This window comes from Aulonocara sp. 'chitande type north' Nkhata Bay, linkage group LG7, assembly GCF_057382095.1.
Source record: "Aulonocara sp. 'chitande type north' Nkhata Bay isolate Kocher_YH1m ecotype deep benthic linkage group LG7, A_spYH_male_GT1.1, whole genome shotgun sequence".
Lineage (NCBI taxonomy): Eukaryota > Metazoa > Chordata > Actinopteri > Cichliformes > Cichlidae > Aulonocara > Aulonocara sp. 'chitande type north' Nkhata Bay.
Genome location: NC_141350.1, coordinates 47,054,472 through 47,069,412, shown reverse-complemented (window position 1 = coordinate 47,069,412; position 14,941 = coordinate 47,054,472). Strand labels below are relative to the sequence as shown.

The following is a 14,941-nucleotide window of genomic DNA, read 5'->3' as shown; positions in this document are numbered from 1 at the left end:
CCAAGATGCCACTTGCCACCAGTTTGGCCATATTTCAGAGCTGCAACATCACTGGAGTGCCCAAAAGCACAAGGTGTGCAATACTCAGAGACATGGCCAAGGTAAGAAAGGCTGAAAGACGACCACCACTGAACAAGACACACAAGCTGAAACGTCAAGACTGGGCCAAGAAATATCTCAAGACTGGTTTTTCTAAGGTTTTATGGACTGATGAAATGAGAGTGAGTCTTGATGGGCCAGATGGATGGGCCCGTGGCTGGATTGGTAAAGGGCAGAGAGCTCCAGTCCGACTCAGACGCCAGCAAGGTGGAGGTGGAGTACTGGTTTGGGCTGGTATCATCAAAGATGAGCTTGTGGGGCCTTTTCGGGTTGAGGATGGAGTCAAGCTCAACTCCCAGTCCTACTGCCAGTTTCTGGAAGACACCTTCTTCAAGCAGTGGTACAGGAAGAAGTCTGCATCCTTCAAGAAAAACATGATTTTCATGCAGGACAATGCTCCATCACACGCGTCCAAGTACTCCACAGCGTGGCTGGCAAGAAAGGGTATAAAAGAAGAGAAACTAATGACATGGCCTCCTTGTTCACCTGATCTGAACCCCATTGAGAACCTGTGGTCCATCATCAAATGTGAGATTTACAAGGAGGGAAAACAGTACACCTCTCTGAACAGTGTCTGGGAGGCTGTGGTTGCTGCTGCACGCAATGTTGATGGTGAACAGATCAAAACACTGACAGAATCCATGGATGGCAGGCTTTTGAGTGTCCTTGCAAAGAAAGGTGGCTATATTGGTCGCTGATTTGTTTTTGTTTTGTTTTTGAATGTCAGAAATGTATATTTGTGAATGTGGAGATGTTATATTGGTTTCACTGGTAAAAATAAATAATTGAAATGGGTATATATTTGTTTTTTGTTAAGTTGCCTAATAATTATGCACAGTAATAGTCACCTGCACACACAGATATCCCCCTAAAATAGCTAAAACTAAAACAAACTAAAAACTACTTCCAGAAACATTCAGCTTTGATATTAATGAGTTTTTTGGGTTCATTGAGAACATGGTTGTTGTTCAATAATAACATTATTCCTCAAAAATACTACTTGCCTAATAATTCTGCACTCCCTGTATGAGTTACTAAATTCATTCATTTCCAGCTTGTGAATGATCACCAATGTGTTTAATAAACACATATGAAAATACAACTGTGTGTGTTATGTGTTTAGTCAGATTGTCTTGTCTAATAACTGATTTAAATAAAGATCGGATCAAATTTTATAAGTAATCAATGTGGAAATCTTTTTCTTGTAATTCTACGTGACCCTGTAGTTACACAAACACAGTGACTAGTTCGGGACCCCTCTGCCCACCACTGGTAGACCAATCAGCAAGTGGTTGCTGTCTTTTGATGTGAAATCAACTACATAAGCCTCTAGTTCCACTGGTCTAGAAACTGGTAGGTGGTTGGGAAGTCTTAAAACACCTGGCAAGTGGTTGCTAGAGTTTTGCGGGCAGTCTCTAGATAAAATTGGCCACAGAGTAGTACATGGTGCTGCACTGAAAACCTAACAATTGGTCGCTAGCAGATTATTGGGGTTGCATGGGAGTGGCCGTGGAAAGCAATGACTTACTTGCATAAACATGCCAACTACTCGTGGACTTGTTATGAAACTGTGAAAAGCATGACGCAAACCAGAAACAGAATGTCCACCTCTCAAGTACAAATTGTGCCTTATAACTGTAACAAATACATTTCAAAAAGTACAAATATACATTTTCCCTAGCAACCACAAGTTGCCAGGGAGTTCCTGATAGGATGGCCTGTGTGACTGAGGTCTAACGTATGGTAGTCTTCTCCACCACCTAATATTTTCTTTTGCCTCCTTTTTTCCTTCTTAAATATTACCCTAAAACTCCAAACTAATTTTAACATTCTCTGAATTTAGATTTATCATACATAACATTTAGTGTGGTCTTTTACCTCTTTCTGCTGCCTATATAGGAATACAAATTTCAGCAAAGACTGATATTAGGGCTAGCCATCTTTAATTTTTGATAAAGCAAATAAATGGGTAGAAACCCATTTATTTGCTTTATCAAAAATTCTCCATCATGCTCAGGTGCACCCTGAAAGTGTGATTATGTTTCAATTAAATGTTTGACAGTCACAACATCTGTACATGCCAACCAACCATGCATTTTATCCCTCGGCTAAAGGTGGAGATTTATTTTCAGTGCCATTTGTCTGTTAGCAAGAATACACAAAAACATCAGGATGAAGAGAAAAAAAAACTTTAACTCAAAAGTGAATTTATACATCTCTAGTTTGTTGTGTCACTGAATTCTAACGTCTTATTTTGAAATCCTTAATATTCTTCTAAAGAAGTTGCCAGTTGTTGTAATAATCACAACCATCATCATGTGATTATTTCCAGTTTACAAATGTTTACAAAAGAATGAAGGGCAAACCTAAACAAAACTCAGACTACCTCTTTTTGTTGTCTTGTAGAATTTCCCTTGTACATGTATAGCTGTTGTACTTCCCTTGTACAATAGGTATGCATTTAAAGTGGTGTTATCAGAGCAGTTATGGCACTTGCTACCTTTACCACCTCAATATATGGAGGTCAAAGAAATTTGACTTACTTATATGAACATCTACAACACCAGTCAATGTTTTCTTAGGGGCCATTCGTGAATAACCTTGACTAACCAGTAAAGGGTTTATAAAATGTCAGACAGATGTTGATTTTTTTTTTTTTTTAAGAATGTCATTTTTTGCTGTTTTCAACAGCCACGAAGTAACGTCAGGGTCATGAGACACCAGATATGACTGCTGTCACCAAATGCACAGACATGTCCATATGTACATTCACACACCTATGCACGAGTCTGTGCTCTTCGTTGGAGGAGGAGTACCAAGGGCAAACATACCCTCGGACTGAGCTCGACGGGATCCACCGCCACTTGCTCCCCCATTTCCTCCAATGACAACACAGATCTCAGCAGGATTGGGATCACTGACTTTCCCGTTGCTCGTCTCTGACGTCCCAGGCTCCTTCTTTACGGTGACAGGTGGTGAACTAGTAGTCTTCTTCGCTGGGGCATCTGTGGCTGCGCTCCCACCCTCTGCCTGCTCCTTTCCAGGATTGGGTGACTCTTGTGCACTCATGACTCCACCTCCTCTGAGCCTGTTTTCCTGTATGAGGAACAGAAACAGAGAGACAAAGAATTTACTGCCCCAAAGGAATATACACGCCTTATTGTGGTATGACCTTAAGCCCAATATATAGTATCAAAGCGTGGCACCAGCTCAGCCAGGTTCAGCTTAAATGTGTTGTTTTCAAGAAACCATGGCAACATACTCAATATAAAACAAAAGCTGACTGGATGTCAGATTTTATTTGATTAAGCGTAGAAGAAAAATCTGCCCAAAATAAATCACATTTGGCAAATACACAACTCAAAAAAAGACCCGAACTATGAAAACCACTCATCTTCTAAAAACAGTCAAGAGCTGCATTAACTCCAGGGTATAGGAGACATTACAGATAATATTTCAGTGGCAGTGAAATTTTAAGAATGGAAAACACAGTCCATTTTAACACAAAGTGGCTTAACTGATCATAAGTGACCTTTGAAGGCATAAATTCTGCAGCCTTGTGGCACTGAAATGCTCTAATTTCAAAAATATCTAAATTGCACAACTTGCCACTTCAGCACATCGCCATAAAAGGCCTTGTCAAGAGAATGTGCTCCAAATGCAACCAAGCAAAACAGAGTTATGCCAGGATGAGTGATATTATGGAAAGAGGGAAAATTGGTCTTCTAATAATAGCACACCGATGCAGCAACAACAAGCCTTTTCATAGATGAAATACACCTTTCTTTGGAAATGACACACTACTGACAAGCTTCAGCAAACAGACCTATGAACTGGCAAGAAAACATCTGAGGTTTGCAGTTCAGATAGTAAACCATCAACCATCATTTAATTAATAAATGAGTAAATAATCAGTCCCATTATCAAACTATAAGATTACCCTTGAGCTTACTTGTTCTATCAATATCCTACAATCCTTTTATAAAACAAGCTGTATTTGTAAATATAGCTTTTTGGTTTAACTATTTAAAGGCTTGTTAGGGGCCGATAATACAGGTCAACAACAAAGAATTTTATTATATTATGGTTAGTTTTCATTTTTGTCAGCGGTGAGGTTCTGCAACTTTCAGGAATCGTAGTAAACCCATTTTACACATTTCTTTCAGATTTTTCCAAGTCTTACTATTAAACTGGGAAGATTGCTGTCACTCAGTTGGGAATAGTTCAGTTTCTTGTAAAGTGGGGCTCTATAGGGCTCTGATCTACAGTACAGTTAATATGTTACCTACAATAGACAGCAATAGGAACGCCCCCACGACGACAGGAGCACCCACTGACACAGAAAGTAAAGCCATGTAATGCCGTGGACAAAATCAGCAGCAAAACGCACATTAGCCAAGTGTAAGCCATATATAGAGCATTTGTAGACTAAATACTGGTTAATTTACCACTTCATTAATTTATTCTGTATGTTAAAATTCAAAAGTCTACACCAAAAATACATTAATTCACAATAAGCAAGAGTTTTAAAAAAATGATATATGCCTATCGGTACAGACTAGCAGCATTGAAAAGAACAATTTCTGTCTTTGCAAGTTGTTGCCTATACTGTACACAGACTGCATATAAAACAAGGACGTGATCTAACAAGCCAGGTCATTAGAGCTGGTGACTCACAGCAAATTATTAGAACCTCTATAGGAAGCCGAAAGGCTGACCTTATGGGATCTGGTGTTATCTTTGCTACTTACTGTGTCGTGTCATCCCATCAAAAAATTTAAGCTTTCAAAAAACAGCTGTGGACACACTATATGAAAGGAATTTATTTGTCAACACTCCCAACTGCTAAAGGGACTGTGGCAATAAACAACAAAAACCAAGAGCCACATGAAAGTCAATGTGTAGAGGAAGTCACAATGGGACCTTCCAAAGTCTGGTGGTCCTCTTTGTTAGTGAACCGTGTGGTGTGATGTCAAGAGCTACAGAACTTTCTAAGGCATTTATACAAAGCAAATTCGTGGGTGCATTCAAATCTGCCAAAGGATTTAATTTACTAATGCCTCTGTGAGAAACTTCAAACAACTCAAATTTTTCCAAGACTGGCCAGTAAAATGTATTCAGTCCACCAGCACATATATTAATGTCTATATTAATTCTACAAGCATAAGAAACTCAGAACATTCAGAAGAGCCAAGCTGTGTGTGAATTTCTAAAGTGGCTGACCACTGTAGTTTCATTCAAAATATGAGATACAACAGCAGAAGCTGCTAAAAATATTGTTCTGACTCAAAGGTTTCAGAAGGTGTTGCATATAGGACTGCATAGCTAAAGAGCAGTCGGGAGACATCATGTGAACCACAAAAAGCACCTATAAGAGGCATGCAATTCCAAGAACTGGTCCCCATGTGATTCCCAGAACTGATCCCCAGAGCATTGAAAGAAGGTGGCCGAATCAGACGAATTACATTTTCACCATTTAGACATTTTGGTGTTTGAGTGACATTAATCTGAGGAACTACAGGAAGAAGGTAAACCAGGAGAGGTAGTGTCATGTCAATGTTACTTTGACACATACCGTCTGAATTCAGAACAGCCTAATTGCTCAGGCCTCGCTTATCATGACTATGATCATTCTCACACAGCAAAACACGTCCAGGAACTATTCTAGGATGACAAAGAGTGGTGGTTTTTGACTTTGACCCAAAGTTCCCAGATCTCAAAGGGACTGACTCTCAAAGTGAAATGTGAGGTATGCTAATTTATGGAAAACCCAACTAACAAATAGAGGAAATAAGATCTGCTGTTCTACAGAACACCTTCAGAGGTCTGGGTAAAATCTATGCATCGAAAGCACAGAAATCAGAGCAGCTTAGGTGGGAAACCTACGGATTATTAGGAAGGATGATTTGTTTAGAAGTAATGTACAGACAGACGAATCAAACACAGTTTTACAATAACACGAAACATGTTTGGGACAGACAAAAAACAGCTGGTTCTGTACAGCGACTGTACAGCATAATAGTGAAAATATTATGGTTTGGAAATGCTTTCCTGTTTTGGGACAGGGCAACATGCAGTCATTAATTCAAGTATGGACTACACCTTAAAAGAAAAGTGAGGCCATCTGTGCAAGGGTCAAAGATGAAACAGAAGTGAACCTAACAAGAGGATAATGATCCATAGCATACTAGAAAAGCACAGAGGAAGAGGTCAGAAAGAAAAAAAAAAGGACATGCTATGGTATGACCAAATCAAAGCAATCGCTCTTTACATTGCATGGAAATTTGAAATGGGCAGTAACTAAAATATTTTTAGCAAGTGGATGTCAGGGACCAGTGGAAAGTCAGGACAATTACTTACATTGAGGGCACAATAGTAGCTTCTTAAGCCACAGAAGCATGACACTGACATCTATATTTTCGTTAACTATAAGTTTATTTCCCTGACATGATGTTTTGTCGGTGGGCAGATTGCAGGGATGCTAATGACAGGGCACTGGGTATTTAGCTGTCTTGTATCTTCCCTGCTGTACTGTTGGCATCACATTTGATACATGAGCTTTAGAACTTCCTACATCATCAGTACAGTGTCTTTCCCCCGGAAAAATCAAAATAAATTGCACAACGCATCTTTATGCAATAAATTGGAAAAACAAAATGCAAATATGACACTCATATATGCAAATTAATATTTAATTAATGTAACAAATATATGCCAGAAGGTTCAACAAACACTCCATTTTCAAAGAAATATAATTTTCTGGCAATTATTTAATGAATTTGTCTTTAAAGGGAAATAAGTTCTTTATTTTAAGTAATAAGAGAAAAATGTTTAGCCTTTCTTTGAAAAACTTCATTGGCTGGATAAAGTTAAAACCTACACAAATGGTGGTGACAGAATTTATTTTCTGTTCAGTTTATATTCTTCCAAGTCACAACATATGTATTTAACATCAGCTGCCTTTCACCATGTGCTTGGCCACAGTGGAGAGGAAAAATACCCTTTTAACATGAAGGTCCCACATTTTACACTATCAGGACAAAAACCAAGCCTTCAAATCCACAAAGTCCAGAAAACAGTACAGTAGAGTTACAGTAGCATCTGAAATGGAAGATGTGGAGAATCACAAGGACTCCTCCTGAAGCTGAAGACCAGTCAAAGTGATAGCTAGAAAAGGTCATTTTTACACAGCTTCAAACATCATCTGCAGAGATGGGATAACCTTCAGGAAGGACGACCATGTCAGCAGCACATCAATCACAGCTATACGGTGAGGTAAAGCCACCCAGAAATAAAATGGTCTATGACAGCCCAGTTTGCCAAATGGCATTTAAAAGAAGCACGAGAGGAAGATACAATTACTGCCTGGTGGTTGTATCCCTCTGACAACAAGTCAAAGTGTGTTTTCCAACCATGTCCAGACTTGACAACTGACCTTTTAGATATAAAGATTTATCTCATTATTTTTATTGCATTAGGCATTAATGTGAAATTTTGTCGGCACTAATGTATGAATTCTTCACTTCTGTTCTAAGATCAGTGATACTGATCTTTTTTGGCCATTAAATTGTAAATCAGTCATTCCTTGAGTCCAAGTAGGCATTTGGACCAGATGAAATGAAATTCCTTTTAGACATTATTTCTACTGTCTATTCACAAGAATGGAATGGATGTGACACGAAAGTAACCTTGACCTCCAGCTACCAAAATTTAATCAAGTCATCCTTTAGTTCAAGTGACTGTTTCTGCCCAGTTTGAAGAAACTGATCCTCAAGATTGTGTGTCCACAAGAATGAGACGGACAGAAAACCTAAAAACTAAATGATTCTGGTGAGCACAAAAATAAATGTTGGGAAAGAAATTCAAACTCTTGGATGAATTCAGAATAGGTCTCTTTCAAGTAACCCTATCAAAGGCCAGATTCACACAAACTTCTCTCCTCCGACTGTGTGAAAATGGAGAGACGCAGTGAAGAAAACTAAATGCTGCCAGACAGGCTACTGACATAACGCTATGATTTCTTCTCAGAAATATTTCAGTTTAGCTTCTATTAAATAAATCATTTTAACTTATTAAAATTCATTTTACAACACAATCAAATAGGCAACAGATGAAGAGGTTTGAAAACTACTAAATTCATTATATGAATGGAATTGTTGATTCGTCTATCCAAAGAGAGAGAGAGAAAAAACTCCCAAAATAGTCAAAATTAAGCACAAGTTAATGTACAAGTTCACATACTATCCAAACATTGGTTATGTATTTACAGCTGCAGGCCTTTCTAACAGTGGGTGGCCACATAAAATCATAGAGCTAATAGTTAACTGGCATTTAATAAAATCTCAATTGTTATTAGTTCAACCAGCTACTATTTCTGTTGCTTACTCGAGAGGGGAGCCATATTTATCATCTAGTAAACTAACTGGATACATCCCTAACTAATTACTTTTTAGATTGAGTTAGGCGGCTTTTAGGAACCCCATAACCCCTAAGCTTGATACCTACATGACTGTATCTAAAAACGAATGCCACTACAACCAGCTAAGAGGGCTGCATTTGTAGCTTTATTGTCAGGGACTTGTGGAAAACACACTTTCAAGGGAAGTCTGTTGGCACAGTTTGTTCAAAGTAAATAAACGGCTAACAACAACAAAAATCAAGTCTTGCTGATTGACATCATTTTTAATTTTATAACAAAAGTGTATTTTTTTTCTTTATTGAGTTGAATACTGACTGATAATGACTGCCTCTTGACTGAGATTGGTTTACCTTGCTGTGGTGGAAATTAAGATGTGATCAGCTAAAATAAAGATTGTGAAATTAAATGTAACCGACTTTTGTCATCTGCAATTAAATGAATCGATGGCAAGTACACATCTATTATTAGATCAATCCCTCAGTCATGCATGTAATATTTATGTGCAGCATTTTTAATGCAAACCCTGAATATATAAAATGCCTGTTGTGGCATGTTTTCTTCTAATTAAAAGTCAATATGCAAAATTAGCCATCTGGCCTTATGTTTCTGAGTTTCATCGTCTGAGGCTTCTGATATACTGTAACCTACATGGGCAGGACAAAATCTAAACCAGATGCACATCTCGTTGATGTTTCACACAGACAAAGCACCAACTAAACCAACTGAACTGAAAGGCAAATAGATCAGTTGCAGAAATGATCAAAATGCCATCTGGATGTCAAAAAATATAAAATAAAACTAAAGCACTGGTCCAACAGACAGGTTAAGTAAAAATTGATGTACTGTTTTGTGATTCAGCTTTAGCATTATGATTTGCCTCAGATTTCTTTTTAAAATGTCAATGAATAGAGATTAACCATACTACATTCATCTAGGCTACAAAAAACAAGGTTAGGCACAGAAGGAAAACATCTCTAGGACATACCTCTGTTCAGAATTCACTACTTAGATGAGGTACTTAAAATAATTGGCCTATATTTGGGCAGTACAGTATCTGCCTCTGCACAGCAATGTAGCAAATCAATCACTGTGCTTGGTTAAAGCAAACAAATCTTGTGCTTCAAAACTGGGGAGATTTTCTTTGAAATATACCTTGCCTTTTTTTTTGGCAAAAATCATTCTGCTCTGCATGTTAAGCAGACTGGAAGAGAGATTCCAAATATAAAATACAAATTTGTTTAAGGCCTATGAAAATGTTTCCACTCTGCAGGGATTAAAAATAGGAATCAGCTAAAATGGGGAATGGAGGGGGGGGGAGGGGGGGTCACTTCAATCACTGCTTTGACTGCCATGTTTGCATTATCCAGAGTAGACTCAGTGACCAAGAGCAAGGGTTGACCAAAAACCTGTTTCACACTAAAGGCTTTGCTTCCCTCGATTCTTTAATCAAAAGCAGAGTTTTCTGTCCTCTCTAATAAATGTCTTCCAAGATGGTGTATGACCAATGTTTTGAAAAAGCAATAATGCAGAGAAATGGATAACTCCCCCCCCCCCCCTTACACATACACACACAGGATGCTCTGGAAAAAGAAACTGTGTCGTCTAGTAAAATTCCATCAGCATACACTAAAGAAAGAAAAAAACCCCATAAAAACCTTTTCAATCTATATGTTAATGCCACGAATTAAAATTTAATAACATGAGATATTGAAAAGCAGACTTGAATTATACAAAAATAAATCCTGAAAGATCAGGCCCCTAAAATTAGAAATTCAGGGCTGCATCCGGACTGCTGCTAAACCCTTGTAGGCTGGCAGATTAAATTTTTGATGAAAATCAAAATTACACTGCACACTGACGCAGGCGCAGCAAACCTGGCACTATTGTGATTTATGGATTCATTAAACCCACCAGAGTTTCACCCCTCCCCTTTTCACTCAAAGAAATGAGATTTGCTGTGCTGAAAATTTGTATTTTGAGAAAAGCTACTCAGGCTCGGCTCTACCTTCAGAAATGGTCAAGGAAGGAAGAAAAAAAGAGAGCGAGAGAGAGAGAGAGAGCTTCTGTGTATATAACCACTGCACGTAAACAGGCCTAATTTTCATTGCTGCAGCAATTGAACATCCCTATGCATTATTCATGAAACCAATAAGGTTCATTTTTACAAAGGAAGAGGCAGGAAAAATATGTGCAGAATGCACAGAATTTTTTTAATGCAGCACTCCAACCCCTGAAAAGCCAATCCCTGGAGACTAATTTAACTGAAGCCATTTTCAGACATTTTCAACATGCCACTAAGAAAACAGGAGAACATAAGGTGTTCTTAAAAATAGACGTGTGGCTTTGTTTGGTTTTTTAGATGCATCTGCAAGGAAAGAAATGGACATCAAAGAGAGACTCAGAGTAGCACTGCTTGCCCTTTGAATGGATAGTGAAACCTCTGTACCAAGTTAATGACAATCAGAGCAGCAAGTATACTTCAAACCCTGTAACCCACAGGCTGCGATATGATCCCTCACCATCTTGTGTTCATCAGAGCCTGAAGAGACAAGTTTCACCCCTCCATCCAAACTATTCGGCCTCAATGAAACGAAGCTTTTGTTCATCAAAAGTACTGACAGACCTGCATTCCTCCTACCTTAAAATGAGAACACTCCTAGAATCCAATCCTCAAAACATTTTTTCCCCTTTTTTGCAACAGTGCACCATTATTCTTGAGTATTTTATAGCTTATTACTTGGTCCTTTAGGTATTCTGCAAATAAAACATTGGCATCACTGAAGAAAGACAGCGATCCAACCCTATTAAACTCATGACACTGGTTGCCCCTCTTCAATTCTGTGCCTTAACTGGAACTCCTGCATTTTGATTAGACTTTTGCAGCAAAAGGTCAGAATTTACACCCAGATTTTGCATACCACCCATACAATTTCCGCCAGCTCGCTGAATCGAATGAATGCAGATTTGAAGGTCAGCATTAAAATTACCCACAGCAAAATGGCCTCTGCAGTTTCCCTTACATTAAAAGGAAAAATAAAAGCAAGCCACGCAGGATGGGAAACTGTTTGGCGTCTGCAGGATTAATATAAACAGTAGAGGCATTGGTTGTGATTGTTTTTCCTGCCCTCAAATTATGCTGACATGCTCTTTTCTTCTTCCAGTGCTGTTCAGTTCACTATGGATAGCTATTTTTCCCCTCACTCACACATTTCTAGTCTTTAGAAATAGTAGTACAAATTGTACCTCATTATTAAATCACACTTGCAAGGAACTAAAAAACACAAATAAAAATAAACCAAAGGAAATAGCAGAAGTAGAGTTGGTGGGTACTTGTGTGCAAAATTTCTTAAATGGCAACTTGAATGCAAGAAAAGACAGCACAGCAGGAAAAAAAAGTATTTAAAAAGGACTGTTTTGCAGAAATTAAACACTAAACGCGTTGCCCGTTTCATCTTAATGTGACTCAATCACACACTAATCCCTTCTGTTGATTTCAAGAGCATGTAATCGCTCGCCTCCGTTTGGATAAACTAACACACAATTCAATAAACAACACTCACATCTAGTCTCGTTACAATTTCTAATTTCCCAAAATGACTGCCTACAGGTGGCGCCAACAGCACCCGGTTTCCAACCCCCCTCCTCCTCCCATCTTCCAAAAAAATAGGAATAAAAAAAAAGTCGAAATGTATTTTGACATGACGACACTTTGGCGTTTTATCGTCATTATCTAACGGCGAACAGCGAGACGTCAAATGCGACACAAAAGTAACGCCGGCGTTAAGCAGTGCCAGGGAAGCAACTCTGAAGCTCTGCTCAAATTTGCAGGAAAAAATTCACAAAACATGGCTGCAGGAGGTTTTTGTGTTTCAGATTGTTCCTCCCCTCATCGTCCTTCATGTTGCCACTATCGCCCGGTTCCCCCCCTTCGCTCTACCCGAATAAACTGTGTTTTAAACATGGGTGGCGTACACATATATGCGAGCGAACTGGGTGTACACACGGCTAAGCAGCAGTTCAACAGAAACTTCATTGCTAAAATTTAGTCCTCCCCCCCAAAAAGGGGGAAAAAAAGAAAAAAAAAAACATCAACAGATTAGGTCTATTTCTGATGGCTTCACAGCTTGCACCCGGTTTAATGCCAGGCAGCTATCGTTTGCTAATGTGGAGGGAGCCGAAACTTAACACTCGCTACTGAAATTTCTAAAAAAAAAAAAGAAAAAAAATTACATTTCTGAATTAACTGAGGATTTAAAAAAAATAGAAAACAGCGGTTTGACATACCTCCAAAAACGATGTAGCTCATGCGAAACAGGCTGGCGCTCCAGAAATCTTCCCTCCCCGACCAGAGGTGACTGCACAACTGCTTCCTCAAAAAAAAAATTGTGAATTAGTTATGAGAAATTCAAAATGATAAAAAAAAAAATCACCTCCGCGTTTTTCTCCCCCCTCCGCGATTCGCTGCGTTACATTTTAGTAAAGTGTAATGGCGTAATGAGTCGTGAATTTGCCGAGCTTTGGTCGGTCCGTGCAAGCTCTCGGTTTCTGCCTTGCACAGGGGGGTTTGTGTTGCGGTTCCTCCTGTGGAAATTTTCGTCCGCCATATACAAGGGCAGATTCCGAAATTGCAGTACCGGCCTGTATATTAGCCCACATGAAAAAAAAGTGAAAAAAAAGAAAAGAAAAAAAAGTCTGGGAAGAAGACAGAAAAAAAATGTTGGTCGACTGTGAAGTTACACGGGGAAAAGCGACTGGAAATTACGCAGAGGAAAATATTCTCACTTCAGAATAAGTTTTATAACAGCAGACGCCTTGTGATGTTGAACTGTGTAATAATTGCTTTATTTGCAGAATTATCTTACAATTATTTATGTGTCTATAACCTAACTTAACTTAACTATAACTCACATAAATGATCCAATTTCCAGATGCTTGAATTAATATTAATCGATAGAAAAGTTGGAGCTATTCATTGCACGTCTTTCCCCCTCCCTTTTCTTAAAGCTATAAAGATGCTGATTGTTTAACGCACGCAGTTAAGCAAAAAAATAAATAAAAAATCAAAGTCAGTATTGACAAACAATCACAGCAAGGGTCAGTAATTTTCACCAAATCCTCCACGTTTGCTGCAGTGTCTCAGCAAGGTTTGTTTAGAGTATTTGTAAAGAGAAAGCTTTTGGTTGGCCAACATTTTTTTGTTCTCAAAACCTTGCTCTGGGAATTATTCTTTTTTTTTTTCCTTTTTAAATTGTTTAGTTTTGTTTCCAGAAACAAAGTATTTGGCCCAAGAACCGGTCTATGCTGTCAACTCATGGTAGTTTAATACATTTGTCATGTAGATATGTGCTGTAAACGTGGGGTTGAGTTTTTAGAACTAGATAAGAATTCAAAATACACAGTACTAGCCTCGGTGTTATACTACTACTACTACTACTACTACAACTAATAATAATAATAATAATAATAATAACACGTTCAAACCATTTTAAGGAATAACTGAATGTTTCTTTTTGGTCAAGTTTGACAGAAGATAAATACTATACAAAATATGTTATCTATTATTATCCATTATTAATGAATCTGCCTATGTGGGGTTGTTTGTTTTCTACAGTGATATAATTGATCAAGAAGGTGACTTATTATTTAAATGTAAACCCAAAAGTCAGATTCTAAAAGATATAATTAAACATATGATGAAAAAAGTTGTTGTTGTTTTTTTAAAGAAAATAAACCTGCTGATATTACAAATCCACTTGCAAAGAAGGAGATGAAAAACATCTCCCAGACAACAGTGAGGGATCAACCAGAAATATAAAGTTACTGCATTTATGTTATAAAAATCTGAAAATCTGTGTAAAAGGGGTGCAGAACTTTGCAGGAGGTTTGCAGGTGTCTGAACACCTGCCCAGGCATTCTCTTTTACAGCAATGTGGCAAACAAAAAGCAAGAGTGCTTCGGAAGTTCCAAAAGATTCATGATGGATGGATTGAAAGTGGGTTGCTGGGGCTGTGGGGGGGGGGGTGTTAAATTCTAACCATTTTGCATGTCAGCAGAAAAATCGTTTCCCTATGACTCTTGATGCAAGCGGCATCATGCTGATGCTTCTCTGCTGCAGCAGGATGCAGAAGATCAAGTGAATACACAACACAGAAAAATCCTGCAGGATGCTGGGGTCTGCAAAAGAGTTGCAACCTGAGAGAAGCTAACAGCCCTAAACATGGAGCTGCATGGTAACAGCCTCATTCAAACAAGAAATGGAGGGAAATAAATGTCAGCTTATGCCCCATGTGCAAGGTGGTGGAAGATGTGAAAAGCAGATATACAACAAAGGCTGTCAGCGCTCTCCAAAAGAGACGCCTTTCCTAAGCATCGACTTGAAGTATGTGAGTGATTATGCACCACTTACTTTGTGTTGTGTTACTG

General features: G+C 38.5%; 1 protein-coding gene across 5 annotated transcripts in view; it reads right to left on the bottom strand.

Annotated features, from left to right (window-relative positions):
* Positions 1–13,786, bottom strand: part of znf618 (zinc finger protein 618) — a 47,321-nt gene extending 33,535 nt beyond the window's left edge. The window contains exons 1-3 of one of the 5 annotated variants that reach the window (XM_086300862.1): positions 12,989–13,784; positions 12,803–12,884; positions 2,877–3,195 (exon numbers count right to left, since the gene is read on the bottom strand). In XM_086300862.1, coding sequence (XP_086156988.1) covers positions 2,877–3,168 — 292 coding nt within the window. In that variant the 5' untranslated portion in view covers positions 3,169–3,195; positions 12,803–12,884; positions 12,989–13,784. Of the gene's footprint in view, positions 1–2,876; positions 3,196–12,802 lie in introns of all 5 variants that reach the window. The other 4 variants (XM_086300863.1, XM_086300865.1, XM_086300864.1 and 1 more) reach the window with 4 other exon arrangements.
* Positions 13,787–14,941: the final 1,155 nt, after the last annotated feature.